The sequence below is a fragment of the Narcine bancroftii genome, chromosome 4 (genome assembly GCF_036971445.1).
Source record: "Narcine bancroftii isolate sNarBan1 chromosome 4, sNarBan1.hap1, whole genome shotgun sequence".
Classification (NCBI taxonomy): domain Eukaryota; kingdom Metazoa; phylum Chordata; class Chondrichthyes; order Torpediniformes; family Narcinidae; genus Narcine; species Narcine bancroftii.
Genome location: NC_091472.1, coordinates 16,660,699 through 16,686,417, shown reverse-complemented (window position 1 = coordinate 16,686,417; position 25,719 = coordinate 16,660,699). Strand labels below are relative to the sequence as shown.

Here is a 25,719-nt window from a genome sequence, read left to right as displayed (position 1 = left end):
TCCTGCTTTGCGGAAACTGCCAAAATGTTTGGCCTGGAAGTCAGCCTGAAGAAAACTGAGGTCCTCCATCAGCCAGCTCCCCACCATGACTACCAGCCCCCCCACATCTCCATCGGGCACACAAAACTCAAAACGGTCAACCAGTTTACCTATCTCGGCTGCACCATTTCATCAGATGCAAGGATCGACAATGAGATAGACAACAGACTCGCCAAGGCAAATAGCGCCTTTGGAAGACTACACAAAAGAGTCTGGAAAAACAACCAACTGAAAAACCTCACAAAGATAAGCGTATACAGAGCCGTTGTCATACCCACACTCCTGTTCGGCTCCGAATCATGGGTCCTCTACCGGCACCACCTACGGCTCCTAGAATGCTTCCACTAGCGTTGTCTCCGCTCCATCCTCAACATCCATTGGAGCGCTTACATCCCTAACGTCGAAGTACTCGAGATGGCAGAGGTCGACAGCATCGAGTCCACGATGCTGAAGATCCAGCTGCGCTGGATGGGTCACGTCTCCAGAATGGAGGACCATCGCCTTCCCAAGATCGTGTTATATGGCGAGCTCTCCACTGGCCACCGTGACAGAGGTGCACCAAAGAAAAGGCACAAGGACTGCCTAAAGAAATCTCTTGGTGCCTGCCACATTGACCACCGCCAGTGGGCTGATAACGCCTCAAACCGTGCATCTTGGCGCCTCACAGTTTGGCGGGCAGCAACCTCCTTTGAAGAAGACCGCAGAGCCCACCTCACTGACAAAAGGCAAAGGAGGAAAAACCCAACACCCAACCCCAACCAACCAATTTTCCCCTGCAACCGCTGCAATCGTGTCTGCCTGTCCCGCATCGGACTTGTCAGCCACAAACGAGCCTGCAGCTGACGTGGACTTTTTACCCCCTCCATAAATCTTCATCCGCGAAGCCAAGCCAAAGAGGTTAGACAACCCATACATAAATACAACAGGTAGTGTAAAAATAAAATGAACAAAATGTGTATAAAATAAAAACTAAAAATGCTGTAACACTCATCAGGCCACACAGCCTATGTGGAAAGAGAAACAATATTTCAGATCTAAGTCCCTTTATCAGACCTGGGAAAAGAGATGCAAATTAGTTTTCTGTAGGAGAGAAGGGAGAGAAGAGATGCAAATAAAAAATGGACAAGTGGAAATGGCTTAATACTGGCAGTTACGAACACATGCAATGAATTGTTAATGGTAAGGTAAAATGAAGCCACGCCAACACTTCCTAGGGAGGTTGAGGAGGGCAAGATTACCAGCACCCATCTTATTTTTTTTTTTACAGGCTGGCTGCATCATTGTGTATAACACTTTCTGACAGCAAGTCTGCCCACATCCTGGCAGAGCTTACCTCAATAGTGGCGTCACAGTTCTCTGCGGCTGAGCCAAAGCATGGGGTAAGGCACCACATTCTGACTGAGGGCTCCTCGCTCTACGCCAAGGCACACTGGCTCCCTCCCGAAAAGCTAAGGAGGAGTTCAAGAGCTAGGGATTGTGTGGTGCTCCGACAGTCCCTGGGCCTCCCCCTCCACTTGGTGCTGAAAACAGCAGGGGGTGGAGATCATGTGGCAACTACCACCGCCTCAACGAGGCCACCTCGCCGACAGATATCCTGTGATCACATCCAAGACTTTGCCGCCAACCTGCATGGGTGTTTTTCAAGGTGGAACTCATCCGGGGGTACCACCAAATCCCAGTTCACCTCCAGGATGTCCCCAAGACCATGATTATAACCCCCCCTTTGGCCTGTTCCAATTCCTACGGATGCCCTTCAGGCTGAAAATGTGGCACAAACTTTCCAGTGACTGATGGATGCAGTGGGCCGGGACCTCCCATTTGCGTTTATGTATTTGGATCATATTCTCATCGTGAGCTGCAGCCGCAGACTATGCCGCCCACCTGAGACAACTGTGCACCTGGTTCAGTGAATATGGCTTAACAATTCGGCCTGGGCACTATTGATTTCCCGGGGCTCAGAGTAAACAAACCCAGGCAATACCCCTCCCTAAGAAGGCCGAAGCAATTTGCACTTCGCCAAGCCACTAACAGTAAAGGGGCTATGGGAATTGCCGGTATGATAAATATTTACCACAGGTCCATACCGGCAGTGGCCTGCATCATGCACCCCCTCTTTGCACTGATGGCAGGCAAGTCGAAGGACATTACCAGAGACAATGAGTCTTCGAGGACATTCCAGAACGCCAAAGATGGGCTGGCCAATGCCACCCTCCTGGTACACCCCAGACCAGAGGCACCTACCACTCTGACAATCAACCCCCCCTCCCCCAGCATGGTGGTAGGAGGCATACTGAAACAGCTAATTGGCCAGTGGCAACCCCTGGCCTTTTTCAGCAGACATCACCCACCAGAGCTCAAATACAGTACTTTTGGACAAGAGATATTGGTGCTGTACCTGGCAGTCTGATACTTTCTTACTATTTGGAAGGTTGGCAACTTAAGATCTTCACTGATCAGAAGCCATTGACCTTTGCCTTCCATAAGCTATTGGTCCAATTCCTACGGATCCAAGGTGTCCAAATTTACAATGGACATAGAATGCATCATGGGGAAAAGCTATGTGCCCTGCGATTGAGTCATTCCATGCCATGTCCCAGCGGGTCGACTACGTGGTCTCACCAAGGCACAGCAGCAGGATCCTAAGATTGACTATAAGAAAGTCATCTCCAGTCTCAGAGTGGAAGACGTCCCCATCGGCCAAGGTAACTACTATGCGATGTCTCAATCGACAGTCCTCACCCCATCATTCCGGCCATATGGAGGCGCCAGGTTTTTGACACCATGCACAACCTGGCACATCTGGCCATACGAGCCACCATCAAGATGGTGGCTAGCATGTTTGTCTGTGAAAGCAGGTCAGCTAGTGGACCAAGACCTGCACGCATTGCCAGTCCTCAAAAGTGCAGACTTACATGAAGGCACCTACACAGACATTTGAACCAGCGCAGCGCAGGTTCAGTCACGTACATTATCGATATAGTAGGGTGGCTACCAGGTTCCCTTAGGGCGAGATACCTACTTACTATGGATGACCGCTCCATGAGGTGGCCTGAGGTGATCCTGCTGACTGATACTATCACAGAAACCTGCGCCAGGGCACTCGTCTAGATTTTGGGGGTCCAGAACACCTAACCTCAGACAGGGTGGCACAATTTACTTCTGGGCTCTAGGCAGCTAATTTCATGGGGACACAGCTCCACCACACCACAGTATACCACCCTCAGGCAAACGGGTTGGTGGAGTTGTTTCACAGGCACCTGAAGGCAGCCTTGATGGCCTGGCTCAACGGTCCCAACAGGGTGGATGAAATGCCTTGGGTCCTGCAGAGGGAATCACACTGCACTGAAGGAAGACTCCAATACCTCAGTGCGGAGATGGTCTACGGCACTTTAATCATACTGGGGAAACTCCTGGCCCCTGACAAATGCCCAGAAGACCCTGCGGCCACCCTTGAGAACGCAGCGAAAACTGGGGTCCCTGGTCCCACAACAACCCTCACCACGTGGCCAGCCAACTCCTCCCCTGCGACGCAGGGGCAGACTGCCTAAGTCAACAGACAACAGCCTGGGGGGGGGGTGGCGGGGGGGATAATGTAGCAGCTCGCGTATGAAGACGTGGACTGGCCCACAAAATGGCCATCATCCTAAGTGACCTCCCCGCAAGGCGAGAAGACAGCGAGCTGTGGTGGGAACGCTAGCCAATCCCAGACTGGCGCTCTGATGACACGGTGCCGATGTCAGCGCCTGGGACTCAGATAAACACAACAGCCAGTGCAATAAACCAGATTTGAATTCAAGGCTTTGGTGTGCATGTCGTTCTTCTCCACGCTACAGCCTCATAATTCCCCTTACTCCAATTAAACACATTTCTAACTTGTCTGTTCCTCCTCTCTCCAATGCTGTTGTAAAGGAGTTTGAATTATGATCACAAAGCTCTCCCACCAAGAGATCTGGCATCTGACCAGGTTCATTTCCCAACACCAAATCAATTACAGTCTCTCCTCTTGTAGGCATATCTACATATTGTGTCAAGATATGTTCCTGAACACACCCAACAGACTCCACCCCATCTAAATCCCTTGTTCTAGAGAGATGCCAATTGCTATTTGGGAAATTAAAATCCCCCATCACGAGAACTTATTATTAAACCTTTCCAGGATCTGTTTCCCTATCTGCTCCTCGATATCCCCGTTCCTATTGGGCAGCCTATAAAAAACAGCCAGTAACATTATTGACCCCTTCCTGTTCCTAACCTCCACTCTCAGAGACTTCGTAGATAATCCCTCCATGACGTCCACCTTTTCTGCAGCCATGACACTATTTCTGATCAACAGGGCCATGCCCCCACCCTCTCTTGCCTCCCTCCCTGTCCTTTCTGAAACATCGAAAACCTGGCACTTGAAGTAACTATTCCTGTCCTTGAACCATCCAAGTCTCTGTAATGGCCACCATATCATAGCTCCAAGTATTGATCCACACTAAGCTCATCCACTTTGTTCATAATACTCCTTGTGTTAAGATAGACACATCTCTAACCGTCCATCTGAGCGCGTCCCTTCTCTATCACCTGCCTATCTCTCACACACGGGTCTCCAAGCTTTCTCTATTTGTATGCCGACTACCTCTTCTCCAGTCTCTTCAGTTCGGTTCCCATCCCCAACAATCCTTAGCAAACCTCCCCGCCAGGATATTAGTCCCCCTGGGATTTCAAGTACAACCTGTACTTTTTGTACAGGACACACCTTCCCCAAAAGAGGTCCCAGTGATCCAGAAATCTGAATCCCTCAGCCACGTGTTTATCCTCCATCTCATTCCATTCCTATACTTACTGTCGCTTGGCACAGACAGTAATCCCGAGAATACTACCTTTGCAGTCCTGCTTTACGACTTCCTTCCTATGTCCCTGTAGTAATTTTTCAGGACCCCTTTTCCTACCTATGTCATTGGTCCCAATATGTACCACGATCTCTGGCTGTTCTCCCTCTCACTGCAGGATATCTTGGACGCAATCTGAAATATCACGGACCCTGGCACCTCGGAGGCAAACCACCATCCATGTTTCTTTCCTACATCCACAGAATTGCTTGTCTGACCCCCCCCCCCCGCCAATTATAGAGCCCCTTATTATTAATGCTTCTTTTCCCTACCCTTCAGAGCTACAGGGCATGGCTACTGTTGCTTCCCCCAGACTTGAACACGTAAACCATTCGAGACTTGCCACTGCTGAGCTGGCCAGTGCTGCACAGCTGAAGCTGTTGTTTTACACACACAAATACAAATCTGTAGTAGCTTTAGGTTTCCTGATTAAACATAAAACATCACAGTGAAACATGGAAGCCTGCGGACACTGTGGTTGTATTAAAAACTCACTCTAAATGCTGGTGGAACTCTTACAAAGTGATTTTAAAATGGATATTTTTCTGGGAAACTTGAACTTGAGTCATGGAGCATGGAAAAAGGCCTTCGGCCCACACTATCCATATGTCTTCAGGTACCTATCTGTTCTCAATATTCCAAGATTCCTTTATTGTCATGGAATAAAACAGGTTTAATATTACACAAAATTTGCTTTCGTCTGCCCTAAGGCAGACAGATTCACCATCCACAGAAATTTCTGGGCACTTCTTACAGTCACCAAGCCTCCAGTGCTCCTGCAGCCAAACAAACTCCAGTCCAAACTATCAGCAACTCAAGCTCCAGATACAAACCTCCAACATGATTAGAAAACCTTCAGCACTCTCGCCTTCTGGATCCGACACACCTGCTACCCCCTTCAGCCAGTCTCCAGCCTGGTTCAAATCCTTCATCCGTAGTGGCCACCAGACTGCATGGGTTCCTCACCTGATGACAGCAACACCTGCCGTTGAGCCCCTCACTGGTCCATCGCCGTAGTTACCATCCGGTGGGTTATCTCCTTTGCTCTGTTTCTCAAACAAGGGGTGGTTTCCCTGTTTTTCTGGTGTCCCGCGCCTGTCCCTGGAGTCTGCAATCCCTTGTGGCAGCTGCCAAATGTAGGCACCGCCATCTTGGTCCCAGACCCTGGGGCGGCAGGATTTTAAAATAAACTACTGTCAGTTCCTTTAATAGGCCATTTGAAGCCTGGTAGTAGAACTGGATGATAGAATCACGTGGAGGAGAACTGTGCTTCCTCTCCTCGCTCTGGCAGTGCTGTCATTTTTAAAATCCCATTATTTTCTAATCCTATTTATCAGCACAGTGCAATGTTAAATACTCTTTTTTTGCCGTTGACCAGTAATTTATCTCAAATTCTGGAGGAACACAGGCGGTCCTGCAGCATCCATGGGAGGTAAAGATATATTACTGACAGTTCGAGCCTTTCCTCGTACGAGTGAGAAATGACAGGCGTCTGAATTAAATTCTGGGGAAATGAAGGGGGAAGAATGGGAGGGGGAGCATTATAGACTAACAGATAAAAGATGTTAATTGGATATGATAAGAGGAAAGGTGAGAACTGATCTTGGCTCTGTGAAAGGTGACGGAAAAGGGAAGAGAGAGACAGAGGAAGAAGAAAGGAGGAAGAAGATGGAGGCAGGAGGGGTTGAGAAAGGAAAGGGTTAACATTTGTACTTCGGAGCAATTGCATTGGTAAGAATGTATTGTGTGAACTTTTGATTGGGCCAAATGTATCTCCGCCCATGTTTGAACAAGACAAAGGAATAGCTTTGAAACAAGCAGTCAGTCTCTCTGGCAGCTTTCATAGAGCGAGAGAGACGAGAGAGAGCATCTCTGGGAGATAACTCACAATTCTGCAGAATAAAATGGTCTGGCCAGACAAAAAGTTTTGGTACAGTCCACCAAACGGAGTGGAATCCACGGGGTCCCTAACGGAAACCAGAAAAGTCATCATTGATGCCATCCGGTTGGAGGGGGTCCCAGACAGAAGATGAGTGGCAGTCCCTCAAGTTGCGGGTGGTCTCCGTCTGGCAGTGCAGGAGACCTTGGACTGCCTATTGCAGCTTGGAGCTATGAGCCAGTGAAGGGTCCCCCCTACCCCCCCTCCCACCCCCTTCCCCCCCTCCCCCCCTCCTACCCCCCTCCCCCACTCCCTCACCCCCCTCACCCCCCTCCCCCCACCCCTCCTACCCCCTACCCCCCTCCACCCCATCTACCCCCTACCCCAATCCCCTCCTACCCCCCACCCCCTCCCCCCCTACCCCCCACCCCCTCCCCCTACACCCCCCTCCTCCCCCCTACCCCCCTCCTACCCCCTACCCCCCCCCACCCCCCTCCTACCCCCTCCCCCCCCTCCTACCCCCTCCCCCCCTACCCCCCTCCTACCCCCTACCCCCCCTACCCCCCTCCCCCCCTCCTACCCCCCTCCCCCCCTCCTACCCCCTACCCTCCTACCCCCTCCCACCCCCTCCCACCCCCTCCCCCTTCCTTCCCCCCTCCTACCCCCCTCCCCCCTCCTACCCCTACCCCCTCCTACCCCCTACCCCCTCCCTACCCCCTACCCCCTACCCCATCCTACCCCCCTCCCCCTCCTACCCCCCTCCCCCTCCTACCCCCCTCCCCCTCCCCTCCCCCTCCTACCCCCCTCCCCCTCCTACCCCCCTCTCCCCTCCTACACCCCACCCCCTCCTACCCCCCACCCCCCTCCTACCCCCTACCCCCTACCCCCCCTACCCCCTACCCCCCCTACACCCCCCTCTACCCCTACCCCCTACCCCCCCTACCCCCCCCTACCCCCTACCCCCCCTACCCCCCACCCCCCCTACCCCCTATCCCCCCCTACCCCCTACCCCCCCTACCCCCTACCCCCCCCACCCCCTACCCCCCCTACCCCCTACCCCCTACCCCCCCTACCCCCCCTACCCCCTACCCCCCCTTACCCCCTATCCCCCCCTACCCCCCCTACCCCCCCACCCCCTACCCCCCCTACCCCCTACCCCCCCTACCCCCTACCCCCCTACCCCCCTACCCCCCCTACCCCCTACCCCTCCCTACCCCCTACCCCCCCTACCCCCTACCCCCCCTACCCCCTACCCCCCCTCCCCCTCCCCCTCCCCCCTCCTAACCCCCTCCTACCCCCCTCCTACCCCCCACCCCCTACCCCCCCTACCCCCTACCCCCCCTACCCCCCCTACCCCCTACCCCCTACCCCCCCTACCCCCTACCCCCTACCCCCCTACCCCCCCCACCCCCTACCCCCCCCCACCCCCTACCCCCCCCACCCCCTACCCCCCCTACCCCCTACCCCCCCTACCCCCTACCCCCTACCCCCCCCACCCCCTACCCCCCCCACCCCCTACCCCCCTACCCCCCTACCCCCCCTACCCCCCCTACCCCCCCCACCCACTACCCCCCCCTACCCCCCAACCCCCTACCCCCCCTACCCCCTACCCCCCCTACCCCCTACCCCCCTACCCCCTACCCCCCCTCTACCCCCTACCCCCCCTACCCCCTATCCCCCCCCTACCCCCCCTACCCCCTATCCCCCCCTACCCCCCTACCCCCCCTACCCCCTACCCCCCCCACCCCCTACCCCCTACCCCCTATCCCCCCTACCCCCCCCTACCCCCTACCCCCCCTTACCCCCTACCCCCTATCCCCCCCTACCCCCTACCCCCCCCTACCCCCTACCCCCCCCTACCCCCTACCCCCCCCACCCCTACCCCCCCCCTACCCCCTACCCCCCCTTACCCCCTACCCCCTATCCCCCCCCTACCCCCTACCCCCCCCCTACCCCCTACCCCCCCCACCCCCTATCCCCCCCCTACCCCCTATCCCCCCCCTACCCCCTACCCCCCCCTACCCCCTACCCCCCCCTACCCCCTACCCCCCCTACCCCCTACCCCCCCCTACCCCCTATCCCCCCCTACCCCCCCACCCCCTATCCCCCCCCTACCCCCTATCCCCCCCTACCCCCTATCCCCCCCTACCCCCTACCCCCCCCTACCCCCTACCCCCCCCTACCCCCTATCCCCCCCTACCCCCCCACCCCCTATCCCCCCCCTACCCCCTATCCCCCCCTACCCCCTATCCCCCCCTACCCCCCCACCCCCTATCCCCCCCCTACCCCCTACCCCCCCCCTACCCCCTACCCCCTCCTACCCCTCTACCCCCTACCCCCCACCTACCCCCTACCCCCCCCTACCCCCTACCCCCCCCTACCTCCTACCCCCCCCTACCCCCTACCCCCCCCTACCTCCTACCCCCCCCTACCTCCTACCCCCCTACTCCCCCCACCCCCCGTCCCCAGAGGCGTTGGGACGGGGCGGGCCAAGCCCGACCGCCAGTTTCCGCTGGACGGTTCAAGGTGTGACCCCCCCCCCGGGCCCAGAGCCCGCGGTCCGTCCGCTTATGGAGCCGCGGCTGGTGGCCGACCTGCTGCTGCGCCTCGCCCAGGAGCCGCGCCGGATGGTGCCGGAGCTGTGCCGCTGGTGCCGGGAGGAGCCGGACGCCGCCAGGGTGGAGACGCTGCGCCTCCTGCTCGACGAGCTGCGGTGGCCGAGGGAAGCCCGGGGCTTGGGGCCGGGCCTGCGGCAGGTGGCCGACGAGTGGTGCCTGCCGCTGCTGCGGGCCGCGCGGCTGGACGAGCCGGGCCACCGGCGCCGGGCCCTGGCGCTCTGCCGCCTGCTGCGGGCCTGCTGCCGCCTGGGCCCCGCCGGCGTCCTGGAGCGGGCGGCCGCCTCTTGCCTGCGGGAGCTGCGGGCTTACGCCGAGCAGCGGAGCGGCGCGGCCTCGTCCGGGGAGCCCGTCCCCGGCGCCGAGTACTCGGACGTCCGCGTCGTCGTCGAGGTGCTGGTGCAGCTGTGGCCTCTGGCGGGGGAGCGGGGCGCGGGCCCCGGGGAGCTGCTGCCCCTCGCCCTGACCGCTGTCCGGGCCGGCGAGGACGGCGTGGCGGCCAGAGTGGCCGCGGGGCTGATCCCGGCTCTCTTGGAGCAGGGCGGTGTGACCGTGTGGGATGTCTGGCGCCTGGCGAGACTGTGGCGGGGGCCCGACGGCGTCTCCAGACTCCTGTTGCTGCTCAGTTCGCTCTCGGCCTCCGGCAGCCTGGACCTCCGGACGTGCCCCCAGTTTTGGGAGGTGGTGCAGGCGGGACTAGGACAAGCAGACGGCACGACTCGCAAGAGAGCCTTGTTCATGCTGAACCGAGCTGTGGACGTTTGTAGGGCACTGGATAAAGACACGGCCTTGGAGTATCAGAGAGAACACGGTATTTCGATGATTAGTCCATCTCTTGTGATAATGTTGCGTTGGTTCAGTTGAGTGCATCCATCTCTAACTTTTATGGAGGTACTGCTAGCTGAAGGCGCCGAATCCCTGTAAATTGGACCATCTTTTACAACAATTTTACCAACGTGGTACTGTATTTAAATAACTGCTGCTGCCTTTGTTCATTTTAGTGGAAGAGGGAAATCGCCCACCTCTAGCTTTTAGGTTAAGGCTCTGATAACATGTGAAACTGGTGAAAGGATGGCGAGGTAGTTCCCATTCTGGGGTTGTGTCACTGTGCACCTGTTCTTCAGGGCAGACAAGGTTGAAGCTGCCATCTGAGTACCTTTTCTATAGTTTAAAACGAAACTTTGAGAAAATGGCTTTATTGTAGAAACAATTTTCACATCAGATACTATTTGTCATGTAATATTACACGATATTGCCCGGTTGTGAACTAGAGGAGCGGTTTAAAAGGCAGCGGGAGAGGTTGTTAAATTTCTCCGTTGGCCCCTAAAATGAAGGGAAGTGCAAATGGAATGGACCATTGTGGAGCGGCCCAGTGATGGAGTGGGGATGAGGGGCTTTGGCTCGAGTGGCCCAGGAAAGAATTTAGAGGCGTTGAGAGCAGAATAATGGGATATACAACAGATAAAAATCAAGTCCGATCTTTTCGCAGTTACAAAGAGTAGGTTGTGGAGATGGCAACTAGGCAAACTCCGATATCAAGGTGTGGGAAATCTGGGTGAGCACAGTCGTCCCTGATGGCGACACCTGCAAGAGGTGCATGTCCCTGCAGCTCCTTCCAGGCCATGTGATGGAACTGGAGCTGGATGAACTCTGGCTCATTCTGGTGGCAGAGGGGATGATGCACAGAAGCTATTGTGAGATGGTCGCACCCAAAAGGCAAGAAACTGGACTTATAGGAGAGGGAAGGGGAATAGGCAGTCAGTGCAGAGCACGAGTGTGGCTGTTCCCCTCAACAATAAGTATATTCTTTTGGATACTTTTGGCAAGGAACGACTTATTAGGGACAAGTCATAGTGATTAGGTTTCTGGTGTGGAGTCTGGCCTTTTGGCTAAGAAGGGTAGGGGAGAGAAGAGGCGAGCTGTAGTGATTGGGAATTCAGTAGTTAGGATAATAGGTAGGAGCTTCTGTGAACAAGTTTGAGACTCCCAGATGGTATGTTGCCTCCCAGGTGCCAAGGTCAAGGATGTCTTTGATTGAGTCCACAGCATTCTGAAGCGGGAGGGTGACCAGCCAGATGTCGTGGTCCACGTTGGAACTAATGATATAGGAATAGGGATGAGTTCCTCAGGAGGGGGTTAGGAAGGAAGTTGAAAAGCAGGACCTCAAGGGTAGTTATCTCAAGAATGCTGGTTGGGAGGGGGGGGGGGTCCCACGCACCAATGAGGTTGGGAAGTTGTGGCAGATGAATACTTGGTTGAAGAGTTGGTGCAGGGGGCAGGGATTCAGATTTGTGGATCATTGGGATCTCTTCTGGCGAAAGTCTGTCCTCAATAAAAAAAAAGACAGGCTGCACCTGAACTGGAGAGGGACCAATATCCTGGTAGGCAGGTTTTACTAGAGCTATTGGGGAGGGTTGAAGCTAGTTTGGCAACCAGAATGTGAGTGCAGCGAATAGGGCAGAAGGTGGAAAGGATGGTGCAATGTGTTGTGGGCTTTGTGAGGAAAGGCAGGCAGGGGAGGAAGCATAAATGTAGTCAGTTGAAGAGTTTGAAAAGTGTCTATTTCAATGCAAGGAGTTTTAGGAATAAAGCAGATTAACATGGAGCATGGATTGAAACATGGAATTACAATGATGTGGATGATGCAGAGACTTGGCTGATGAAGGTACAGGGGTTTGGATGTTTTAAAAGGAATAGGATGGGAGGTAAGGGTGTGGGAGGGGGAAAGGAACAGCATTTCTGGTCAGGGATAGTATCACTGCTGTAGAAAGGGGATGATGCAGGAATTGGGGAGAGTAAATTGGGAACAGATGTTCTCAGGAGAAAGCGCAGAAGTAATGAGGATGTTTAGGGACCATTTGTGTGGGATTCTGGATAGGTTTGCTTCACTGAGATAGGTAAAAGATGGTAGGAAAAGGGAACTATGGTTGATAAAACAGGTGAACCAGCTAGTCAAGAGGAAGGAAGTGTATATTAGATTGAGGAAGCGCAAAACAGGAAGGGCTCATGAGAATTGTATGGTAGCTAGAAATAAACTCAAGAAAGGATTTTGTTAGAAGATGGCATGAGAAAGCCTTGGCAAGTAGAATTAAGGGAAGCCCTAAGGCAGTGGTTCTCATCCTTTAGTTTCCACTCACATACCACTAAAAGTATTCATAGGAACATAGGAAGTAGGAGCAGGAGTAGTCCAAAAATGGCCCATCGAGCCTGCTCCGCCATTCAATACGATCATGGCTGATCGAATTTATGACCTAACTCCACCTTCCTGCCTTCTCCCCATATCCCCTAATTCCTCTATCATGTAAAAATTTATCTAACCGAATTTTAAATATGTTTAATGAAGCAGCCTCAACCACTTCCCTGGTTAGAGAATTCCAAACATTCACTACTCTCTGGGAAAAACTATTTTTCCTCATCTCTGTCCTAAATCTACTCCCCCGAATCTTGAGACTCTGTCCTCTCGTTTTAGTTTCCCCGGCCAGCTCAAAAAACCTTCCTACATCTATACATACCCTTCATAATCCTATATGTTTCTATAAGATCTCCTCTCATTCTTCTGAACTCGAGCGAATACAATCGTAGACGATTTAATCTTTCATCATAAGTCAACCCCTTCATCCCAGGGATCAACCTAGTAAACCTCCTCTGGACCGTCTCCAAAGCCAGTATATCCTTCCTCAAATATGGAGACCAGAACTGGACACAGTACTCCAGGTCCAGTCTCACCAGTACCTTATACATTTGCAACATTACCTCCCTACTCCTGAATTCAATTCCTCTAGCGATGAAGGCCAACATTCCATTTGCCTTCTTAATAACCTGCTGCACCTGCAACCTAACTTTATGTGATTCATGCACAATGCTATAGGTGCTCTGTGATTAGTAAGGGATTGCTTAAGGTGGTATGTGGGTGGAAAGAAAAGTTTTGAAAACCACTGTTTTAATCATACCTAATTGACTCGTTATGTGCACAGTTTCATAACTCCAAAGGAAATGGGCCAATGACAATTTTTCTCAAGCAAAATATTTCAGTAACAATTGGGTCTAGAGCAGTGATTTTCAGCCTTCTCCTCACTCACATCCCACCTTAAGCAATCCCTTATTAATCACAGTTTTAAATTTTCAATCAAACAATTCACATGTAATTAAAGTGCAGATTCCAGATTATATTCCGCGTTATTTACATACATTTTGGTTCGACCATGTAGAAATTAGAACACGTTTTTCACATGGTCTCTTTGTTTAGGGTATGATAGAGCTCAGCTTGCTTCTAAGCTTTTGATCACATTTAGAGTCTGTAGTTGTCATTTTTATATGAGGATCAGGGTTGTGCCAATAAAAATCAAAGAAGCCATTATGAGGTTGAAAAACAAGAATAAAACAGTAAGAGATATCACCCAAACCTTAGGCTTACTAAAATCAACTGTTTGGAACATCATTAAGAAGAAAGAATGTGCTGGTGAGCTCAGTATTCGCGAAGGGATTCCAGGGATGACCTCCACTGCTGATGCCAGAAGAATTCTCTCATAATGAAGAAAAATCCACAATTGTATGTCAGTTCAGAAACATTCTTCAGGAGGCAGGAGTGTATATGTCAATGACTTCTGTCCACAGAAGACTTCATGAATAGAAATACAGAGGGTACAAGATGCAAACTGGAATGCTTTGGATCTTGGGCTGTTCCTTTACGCCTTCGCACTTTGCTCTTGCCATCACTCTGATACAGGTTATTCTTGGTCTCAACTGTCCATAAGACCTTTTCCAGAATTCTGGCTCTTTTAAATAATTCTTGGCAAACTACAATCTGGACATCCTTTCTGTGGTTAATGTGTGGTTTGCATCTTGCAGTGTAGCCTCTGTCCTTGAAGCCTTCTGTGGACTGTAGACATTGGCACATCCACGCCCTCCTCCTGAAGAGTGTTTCTGAGCTATTGGACAGGGATTTAGTGATTTTTTTTCATTATGATTGAATTCATAAGCAGTGGAAGTCTTCCAGAACCTTTGTGATTACTGAGCTCACCAGCACGTTCTTTCTTCATATTATCCAAACTTAATGTTAGTCGTAGTGTTTGGTAATCTTAACGTTTTGGCGATGTCTCTGTTTCATTCTTGTTTTTTAGCCTCTTAATGGCTTCTTTGACTGTCATTGGATCAACTCTGGTCCTCGTATTGAAAAATGGCAAATACAGGCTCCAAAGGTGATCAAAAGCTTAGAAGCAAGCCAGGCTCTCGTATACCTGCACCAATGAAGCAATTAAACATACCTGAATAATCACAAACACCCGTGAAGCTGAATGTCCCAAACAATATGGTGCCCTGAAATGGGGGAGCTATGTATGAATTGTGCTGTGATTTCTACGTGGTCAAACAAAAATGTATAGCAATAACCGTGAATAAAATCTGGAATGCGCACTTTAATCACGTGAGTTGTTTGATTACAAATTTAAAACTGTGAAGTACAGAGTCAAACAGGATATCGGAGGGCACTGTACATGACATCACATATAACCTTGAGAATCTTTTTCTACCAGACAAGGCAGAATTACCACTGGTCATGCAAAAACAACTACACAGCATACATATGTACACAAAAAAAGAAATGTAAACAGATAACAAATGTAAGCAAACTCCAATACAGAGAGAATTTAAAAAAAATTAATAAAGTGCACAAGTCAGAGTTCTTAAATGAATCCCTGATTGAGTTTGTTGTTGAGGAGCCTGATGGTGGAGGGGGAGCCGCTGTTCCTGAACCTGGTGGTGCGAGTTTTGTTGCATCAATACCTTTTTTTCTGATGGCAGCAGTGAGAACAGAGTGTGTGCTGGATGGTGTGGATCCTTGATGATGGCTGCTGCTCACCGATGGAAGATGTTATCGCTAGAAGGGAGGATTGTACCTGTGATTTTCTGGGCAGTGCCCACTACCTTTTGGAGGGCTTTACGCTCAGGGGTATTAGTGTCCCCAAACCACACTGCTGCAGCCAGTCAGAACCCTAACCCTAACCCAATACACATCTGTAGAAATTTTCTAGGGTTTCTGGTGTTAGACCATACATACACAAATCAAGTCACCTTTATTTGTAGTTGATATCATAACAATGAATGCAATGCACAGTAAAGATGAGATAGCATTTCTCCAGGACTATGAAGAAGTAGAGGTACTGATGTGCTTTCTTCACAACACCATTAGTGAGTTGGGTTCAGGAAAGATCCTCTAAGATAGTGACTCCATAGAACTTGTATTTGCTCACCCTCTCCACTTTAAAAAAAATTATTTTCCATTTGTGTCAAAACGTACAGTATTTATCCATAACAAAATGATAAAAATTAAGATAAAAATAATACAATTTTTATATATTTTCTCCTATTTTTCCCCCCCCCACCAACTCCCCTCCTTCCCCAAAAAAGTAGGGAAAAAAAGAAAGAAAAAGCCTGTCTTTAAAAAAACCTACATCTTCTAATTAATTAATTAATTGATTGATTGCAGTTTTCATAACAATCTTAAACCATAACTAATTAGGGTGTGGTGGATGCTGCAGGTAAATTCGCAGCAATGAAATCCATGTAGGGTTTCCAAATCTTAACAAACTTTTCTAGTTGATTTCATAAATTATACGTTATTCTCTCTAATGGTATACAATTTAATAATTCCATTCGCTATCTATTCAACCCCACAATATCACCAGATTTCCATGTTACAGCTATAGATTTCTTTGCTATTGCTACACTTAAAAAAACTTTTGATAAATATCTAATTTCAATTGGGAAATATCTCCCAATAAATATACCCTAGGATCCTTCAAACTTTGCGTCTTCAAAACTTGTCCCAATAAAATACTTATATCCTTCCAAAACTTATCTACTTTTTCACATTGGCAGACTGCATGCAGGAAATATCTTACTTCTTTATTAAATCTAAAACATTGATCAGAACAATTCGAATGCAGTGCATGCAGTTTGTATGGAGTATAATATAGTTGATGTAAAAAATTAAATTGTACCATTTGATATCTAACATTAATTATATTAGTTAAACTTTCGTAGCATAATTTTGACCATACTTCTTCTTGAATCTGTATATTTAAATCTTTTTCCCATCTAGATTTGGGTTTGAATAAATCTTTTTTCTGAATAGCATGTTGCAATTTGATATGCATATTAGTAATAAATCTTTCCATAAATGTATCCATTATTAGATATTCAAATAGACTTTGTTTTGGCGATTTAAAATCCCTCCCTAATTTTCTTTTTAAATATGATTCAAATTGATAATAAGAAAAAAATAGTATTATGTGGTATATTATACTCATCTTTCAATTGATCAAAAGTCAAAAATAAGATCCCAAAAAACAATCCCTTATTTTTTTAAAATTTCACAATTATACCAAACATCAAAATAACGATTATTAACCGTAAAAGGAATGAAAGGATTTTGATTTAATATCATTTTAGCCATCTGATAATTCTTCATTCCTCTTTCTACATGTTCTCCATTCCATACTTTAAGCATATGCTTCAAAACTGGTGGATCTGACCCCTCGTGCCATTTATATGAAATATATTCAGAATTATTTTCTCCTATTTTACTCATAAGTCCCTCTTGATCAAATTTCCATGTTAATTTTTCCAATGCCATCCAAGGCATTTTATCCCTCCAAATAAATCTTCTTACACTTTTATTTAAATCCTGAATAAACATTATTGGTACAGAAATTGGTAAAGATTGAAAAAGGTATTGTATTCTAGGAAAAATATTCATCTTCACACAATTAATCCTTCCTATTAAAGAACTTGGCAAATCTTTCCATCTTAATAAATCTTTAATTTTCCTCAATGAAGGTATGTAGTTTAATTTAAATAAATTATTTAAATTCTTACCAACATTAATTCCTAAATATTTAATTGCACCCATCTTCCACTTAAATTTTGTCCTTTTCGTAACTTGAGCATAGTCTTTCTCAATCATTGGCATCACTTCACTTTTATTAATATTTACTTTGTAACCTGATACTAACCCATACTCTGCCAATCGATCATTTACTTTTTGTAATGAGATTTCAGGGTTTGTAAGATATAATATTACATAATTTGCTAAAAGACTAATTTTATGTTCTTTATCATGTATCTTAAAGCCCTCAGTCTCATTATCACTTCCAATCACCTAAGCTGAAGGTTCTATAGCTAATGCAAATGAAAAAGGTGATAATGGGCATCCTTATCTAGATGATCTTCACAACAAAAAAGATTTTGATATTTTCCTATTTGTAATTACCTTAGCCTTTATATAGTGTTCTTAGCCAATTTATAAAATTTGTCAAAATTCCAAAAACATTCAGTGCTTTAAATAAATAATCCCATTCTAATCTATCAAATGCCTTTTCTGCATCTAAAGCTAAAGCCAATGATGGTATTTTTCTTTTCTGAGCCATATCTATTAAACTTAAAAATCTAACAATATTATCTGTTGATCTATTTTTAACAAAACCTGTTTGGTCCATATTAATCAATTTAGAAAAACATTTAGCTAATCTATTAGCTATTAGTTTGGACAAAATTTTATAATCAGTATTCAATAATTAAATTGGAGTATATGAAATTGGAAGTAAAGTGTCCTTCATTTTTTTAAAAAATAACTGTTATTAATGCATTTTTAAATTACTGAGGTAAATCCCAAAACTTTTCCATTTGATCTAACAGGCCCATAAATATTGGAATTAATAACTCTTTAAATTCTTTATAAAACCCTGGAGAGAAACCATCCTCCCCCAGAGCCTTATGGTTTGGTAAAGACATCAATATATCATAGTTCTGTAACTGTAAATGGATTTGTTAATTCTATTTTCTATGCTTGACTGTGGTAAAGTAAATTTGGACAAATATTCATCTATTTTGTCTCTATCCTTCAAAGATTCTGATTTATATAATTTCTTAAAGAATTACATAAACACATCATTAATATCTTGTGTTTTATAGGTAAAATGACCAAAATCTTCTTTTACAGCTACTATTATTCTTGATTCTTGTTCAGTCCTCAAATGCCATGCTAAAACGTTGTGGGCTCTATCTCCCAATTCGTAATATTTTTGTTGGGATCGTCTTGTATCCCTCTCTACTCTATATGTTTGTATTGTATTAAGTTTCAATTTCTTTAAATCCAACATTTTCCTTTGTTCATCATTCCCTTGATTTTACAATTCTTTTTCCATCCTTTTTATTTCCTTTTCCGAAGAATTAACTTCAGACATATTCTTTTTTAATCTTAGCCGTATAACTTATAACCTATTATTTGTCCTCTTAAATAAACCTTCAAAGAATCCCAAACCATGAACTTATTAGTTACAGAATGTTCATTCAGGTCCATAAAATTTTTTATCTGTTGCCTTATAAAGTCACAAAAATCTTTCCTTTTCAGCAATGCTGCATTAAACCTCCATCTATAACCTATATTTTGCTCCTCCTCCAGTAAAACTGACATAACTAAAGGTGAATGGTCATACAATATCCTCGTCAGATATTCAATACTATGAACTCTTGTGTGGAGTTGAGAGCCGATTAAAAACATGTGTATATACGGGAATATATTTTATTCCTATAAGAATAAAATGAATAATCTCTAATATTAGGATGCATCTTCCTCCAACTATCAATAAGTTTCATTTCAATCATAAAACTTTTCACATCCTTTGTCACCTTATTTTTAACCATGATTCCTCCTGATCTATCCAACTTTGAATCAAAGATAAAATTAAAGTCTCCTCCCATAATTATTTTCCCTTTTGCATTAGCGAGCTGCATAAAAACATCTTGTATAAATATTCCATCATCTACATTCGTTGCATATATATTCATCAAAGTCCAATATTCAGAATATATTTTGCAATTTATCATCACATACAAGTTAACCATATAACAGTTTAAGCGCAGAAACCGTCCATATCGGCCCTTCGAGTCTGCGCCGGTTCACTTGAACAACTCCACTAGTTCCTCCCTCCCACTCTCCGCCCATAACCCTCCAACCCCCTCATATCCATGTACACATCCAACCTTCTTTTAAATGACAGAAAGGACCCTGCCGCAACTATCTCCTCTGGAAGATCATTCCATTCTGCCACCACTCTCTGAGTGAAAAAGCATCCTCTAACATTTCTCCTAAAGTTTTGCCCCTTTACGCTTAACATGCCCTCTTGTTCCAACCTCCCCTGCCTTCAGGGGAAAGAGTCTACTCACGTCTAGTCTATCTATTCCCTTCATAATTTTAAATACCTCTATCAAATCTCCTCTCAACCGTCTACGTTCCAAAAAATAAAATCCCAGTCTCCTTAATCTTTCTCTGTACTCTAGATGTTGTAAGCCAGGCAACATTTTTGTAAATCTTTTCTGCACCTTATCTATATCGTTTCTATAATTTGGAGACCAGAACTGACCACAATACTCCAAACCTGGCCTCACCAATGCCTTAAAACAGTCGCAGAATCACTTCCCAGCTCCTATACTCTGTACTATGATTTATGAAGGCCTCCCACTTTATCTTTATCTCCCCACTTTATCAGTCATTTCAATCAATATTTCAATTGGTAGACTTTTGTTTATTAATATCGCTACTCCTTTAGCTTTAGAATTAAATGAAGAGAATACCCCCACTCAGTCTCTCTTTAATTTCATATGTTCTATTTCTGTTAAATGAGTTTCTTGAATAAAAGTCACTTCCACTTTAGCTTTTTTTATATAATTCAAATAATTCAATAACCTGAATTCCATAAATATTAAGACTAATAAATGACAATTTCCCTGCCATTAGACATCAAAATTAAAACCTATATCCCTCCAACGTTCCACCTCCCCATCCAACCCAACCCTCTCCATATATCTTGCATCTATAAACAGTCCAGGCTAAAAAACAAAAAAAAAAGAAAAGATAAAGGAAGAACAAAGAAAGATATGAAAAATCCCCAGAGGTGCGTGATGTTATAGCATCACCCTGATGTACACGAGATGGAAAACCAGTCGCATTAATGCCCATGATAGCCTAGTGGTCAGCATCACATTACCCACTAACTCACTCGAAACATCATACTATCCCTTACTATAAGCTTATCAATAGACCTTTTAATCCATTAATCTTATCCAGTATATTAGATCACGCACAATATAGCTTAAACCTTCCACCCCTTTTTAACTCTCTCGAAACTCAATGTATTTTCAGTTACAACAAAACCTCTCAGATATATAATAAATTCAAATGTCTATAACCATCTGCTGATCTTTAACAGGCAATAAATCACCATATACCTTTGCTTCATTAGGCTCAGTAAAAAAATCTGTTCCTCCCTCCCGGGACAAATACGTTCAAAACAGCTGGATATCTCAAAACAAAGACATAGCCATTTTTCCACAAAACGTCTTTTACCAGATTAAACTCCTTTCTCTTTTTCAAGAAATCAAAACTTTTATCTGGATTTAAAAAAAATCTTATTTCTGTTATAAATCAAAGGTGATTGTCTTTCTTTAGCTTGTTTTTCTGCCAGCTCCAATATCTTCTCTCTTACTTCTTATCAAAGGAATCTGAATGCTTGATGGGCTCGTTCTATCTCCAAATCACCTTGAAATGCAGCCTGACCCAAAGATTCCGGCATCCACTGTTGCATAAATGTTTTCAAGTTTTGACCCTCGTCCCCTTCTTTAAGTACAACAATCTTGATATTATTCCGTCTGCTGAAATTTTCCAATGCGTCTTTCTTTTGCATTAACCGATCGTGCTTAGCAGCTGCTTCTGCTTGTGCTCTCTTCATTTGATCTTTCAGATTTTGAATCTCGAATTTATTCCCTTTAATTTTTCCATCCACTATTTCAAATCTAATGTCCACCTGTTGCATTCATCTTTCCATCTTTTTCTTCCTTACTTCATCAGAGAAAACTTCAGTGGATTGTCGAAAAAAATCTAACATTTGCTTTAATTCCACCAGAAGATAAAGAAACTTCTACATCTTTTTCTACTTTTTTCTTGATTGTAGGTCGTTCTTGTTCTTTCCTTTGCTTTTCTAGGTCTGGAATCATTTAAAAAATTTTATTCTTCTTTTCTGAGCTCTGCTCATGCGCGAAGAGTCATGCAGAGTCACTTCTTCAGCTGTTGTTGGCGGCCTTTGTCGGGGGAGACCTTGTGCAGCAGTGTCCAAGGTCTCCCCGGCTTCTGGCCTCTCTCCTTTGGATACTATCTTACGAAGAGCTCCAGGATTCATTCTTAAGGTAGGACTCTCTTCCTTTTCTTGCTCAGTTTCTTGTACAACAGTAAGTCCTTTATCCTCCTTTGGTGGTATTGTAGATGTCTTCTATGTGTCTTCAGACGGTTCGTTCATATATTTTCTGTAACTTTTGTAACCTTTTTTGTCACTTTTTCAAGGAGAGCAGGAATTATCAGTCTAACCCCATGTCATCACTTGGCACGCCCCCCCACCCCCCACCCCTCACAGCCCTCTCCACTTCTGATCCCCCAGTGATCGCTGGATTGTATACCTCTGGTTTCCCCTTCCTGAAGTCAACAATCAGCTGCTTGGTTTTGGTGACATTGAGTACAAGGTTGTTGTTGGTTCACCGTTCAGCCAATTTTTCAATCTCTCTCCTGTGCACTGACTCAGAAATTACACCAAAATAACCATTCTTCCACAGGATTGAATCGCTTAAAAAGCTCACAGGATTGATAAAAAAAAAACAATTTCTAAAGGTGGAGGGAGTAAGTTAATTTATTTGTCACAAAACACTTTATTATGCTCATTGTACAAGATATACAATAAAGCCCCTGGTATCCGACACCTATGGCGATTGGTAGATGCTGTATAAGTGTATCTTCTTACAATGCCTAACTCTTACAACGCCTAACTAAAACACTTACTTTAAGAATAAACAGTTTAAAAGGCAAAAGACAGAATTTTTGTACTTACACTGAACAAACTTCATTTGCATGAATCTTCTTCTTTGGCTTGGCTTCGCGGACGAAGATTTATGGAGGGGGTAAAAAGTCCACGTCAGCTGCAGGCTCGTTTGTGGCTGACAAGTCCGATGCGGGACAGGCAGACACGATTGCAGCGGTTGCAGGGGAAAATTGGTTGGTTGGGGTTGGGTGTTGGGTTTTTCCTCCTTTGCCTTTTGTCAGTGAGGTGGGCTCTGCGGTCTTCTTCAAAGGAGGTTGCTGCCCGCCAAACTGTGAGGCGCCAAGATGCACGGTTTGAGGCGTTATCAGCCCACTGGCGGTGGTCAATGTGGCAGGCACCAAGAGATTTCTTTAGGCAGTCCTTGTACCTTTTCTTTGGCGCACCTCTGTCACGGTGGCCAGTGGAGAGCTCGTCATATAACACGATCTTGGGAAGGCAATGGTCCTCCATTCTGGAGACGTGACCCATCCAGCGCAGCTGGATCTTCAGCAGCGTGGACTTGATGCTGTCGACCTCTGCCATCTCGAGTACTTCGATGATTTGCATGAATATATAAACCTTAATGCATTTTACCTTATTTTCAATCACAATGAAAACATTTAACTGACGCTGAATCTGCAGATTCCTTTCCATCCATGGAGCTGCCTGAAACATGAATAATACATTATAGATAATTAACCCTCCACCCCTCTTTCAAGTTTATAGATAAAGCCTCTGACCAGGGCGACTCTTACTAAGCAGGGATAAGGAGGCACTTTAAGAGAGTCATCCCAACGGCAAGCGGCATCAACCTTCATCCTGAATGGCGCTATTGCTATATTCACACAACTTCATTCAAACAGCTGCTACAAGCAAAGCACTACCAAGGCACACTGGTGGCTGAATATTTGGTTCCATCTCCACCAAAGGTTTATGTGTTACTCCAGAGAACAGTTACTTTTACAATTTTAAACTTGTGTATTTTTTACCTGTTATTTTATTCTTATTTATTTTTTTTTAATTTATTTTCATTATTTTTTTTGTGGGTTGCTTGAGGCTGCCAGTTGCTTGAATTCCAGATACCAGGGGTTTTACTGTACGTATGAGTACCAGAAGAGATTCAAGGATGAGAAATTTAATGTATGTGGAACTCTTGGTCTCTACTTGCTGGAGTTTAGAAGGATGAGAGGACAATTCCATTGTTTTTTTTTGTGGGTTGCTTGAGGCTGCCAGTTGCTTGCATTCCAGATATCAGGGGTTTTACTGTACGTATGAGTTCCAGAAGAGGTTCAAGGATGAGAAATTTAATGTATGTGGAACCCTGGGTCTCTACTTGCTGGAGTTTAGAAGGATGAGAGGACAATTCCATTGAAACCTACAGAATATTGAAAGGCCTGGATAGAATGGGTGTGGAGAGGATGTTTTCAATCGTGGAAGAATCTTGGACCAGATGACACAGCCTTAGAATAAAAGGATGTCCCTTTCGAACTGTAATGAGGCAAAATTTATAAGAAAGGGTGGTGAATCTGTGGAATTTATTGCCATAGGTGGCTGTGAAGGTCAAGTCATTGGGTATATTTAAAGTGGAGGTTGATAGGTTCTTGATTAGTAAGTGTGCAAAGGTTGTGAGGAGAAGGATGGAGAATGGGGTTGAGAGGAAAAATTGATTAGCTATAAAGACAGAGGCTGCACTGCAAAATGCAAACCTTGACAAAGGTATGCTTTGGGCCGTTCCTTTATGCCTCTCCACTTTGCTTTTGCCAACACTCTGATACAGGTTAATCTTGGACTCATCTGGCCACAGATCTTTTTCCAGAATTCTGCAGGTTCTTTTAAATACTTCTTGTCAAACTGTAATCTGGCCATCCTGTTTCTGTGGTTAACTTGTGGTTTGCATCTTGCAGTGTAACCTTCTGTTCATGAAGTCTTCTGCAGAGAGTAGTCATTGATACATCCATACCTGCCTCCAGAAGAGTGCTTCTGATCTATTGGACAGAGGTTTTGGGGATTTTTCTTTATTATGATGAGAATTCTTCTGTCATCAGCTGTGGAGGTCTTCCTTGGCCGACCAATCCCTTTGTGATTTCTGAGCTCACCAGTACCCTTTTTCTTTTTAATGATGTTCGTCAGTCAGTTTTGGTAATCCTAAGTTTTGGACGATGCCTCTTACTGTTGGATTCTTGGTTTTCAGCCTCATAATGGCTTTTTTGACTCTCCTTGGCACAACTCTTGTCCTCATGTTGAAAAATGGCAATTATAGATTCCAAATGTGATTAAAATCTTCAAAGCAAACCAAGCTCTCTCATACTTGTACCAACGAAACAATGTACTCACAAATACATGTGAACCCAATGTCTCAAACATTATGGTGCCCTGAAATGATGCAACGATATATAAAAAGTACTGTAATTTCCACATGGTCAAGCCAAAATGTATAGAATAACCTTGAATAAAATCTGGAATGTGCACTTTAATTACCCGTGATTTGTTTGATTACAAATTTAAAACTGCAAAGCACAGGGACAAAAAAATGCCAATCTCCCAAACATTATAGAGGGCACTGTTCATATCTGGCATTGTTGGTAGTCTTCTTTGGATCTAAAGGCTACTGTAGATTTTCATCCTCAAGGGTAAATGAGTTTCTTGACTTGATATTTAAAGAGAAGTGTGTCTGGTTTAACTGAATCTGAGAAGTCTCTAGTCTCTGCCCTATCACAAGTATCCCTTTCATCTTTTCCCACAAAACTGCTCCACCCCTCCTCCCTCTCCCTCCAGCTTTGCAACTTGGTGCATCTCTCCACAAATGCTACCTGACCTGCATTTTTCTGTTTTTATGTCTTGAAGCCAATGTGTTAAACTCTCAGTTTTATTCTCATTTGAACTTTCTTGTTTTAGACTCGTGCATTTTCTGGTGGTTGGGTGACAAAAGTAAACAACTTGAACAATTATGGGAAAACTATATTTTAATTATGGAAACATTGGAAGAAAATCAAGTGAGTATTTCATGTCTCGTTAATGTCAACTCTCACAGAAAACCACCACATCTGATAAAAAAAAATTCAAGTTTCAGGGTTCCAAACAATCCAGATGAGAGACAGCAGAAATATTGAAAAGTAAACTTTGTGGAAGGGCATTAACTTGGCATCAGAGATGCCCGGTTTATCTGGGAAATGTATTAAGTGGATTGGATGAGGTTGATGTTGAAAACTGGTTTGTATGAGCAGTATAACTAGGTTGGGAGGAATGGTTAGCAGAGCGGTTAGTGCAGTGCTAATGCAGCATCAGTCACCACGGTTTGAATCCGGCGCTGTCGTTAAGGAGTTTGTACGTTTTCGTGTCTGCAAGGGTTTTCTCCCATCATTCAAAATGTACTGGAATTATAGGTCAATTGGGTGTGATTGTGTGGCATG

At 45.8% G+C, this 25,719-nt stretch overlaps 1 protein-coding gene across 7 annotated transcripts in view; it reads left to right on the top strand.

Annotated features, from left to right (window-relative positions):
- Window positions 1-9,301: 9,301 nt before the first annotated feature.
- The window catches only part of LOC138760353 (probable methyltransferase TARBP1), a 276,950-nt gene continuing 260,532 nt past the window's right edge, over window positions 9,302-25,719 (top strand). For 5 of the 7 annotated variants that reach the window (XR_011355556.1, XM_069930829.1, XM_069930827.1 and 2 more), the window contains exons 1-2: window positions 9,304-10,218; window positions 25,205-25,302. Coding sequence is in view for 6 of the 7 variants with exons in the window: in XM_069930829.1 (XP_069786930.1) it covers window positions 9,363-10,218; window positions 25,205-25,302 (954 nt within the window). In the remaining variant the exon portion in view is untranslated. Of the gene's footprint in view, window positions 10,219-25,204; window positions 25,303-25,719 lie in introns of all 7 variants that reach the window. The other 2 variants (XM_069930832.1, XM_069930831.1) reach the window with 2 other exon arrangements.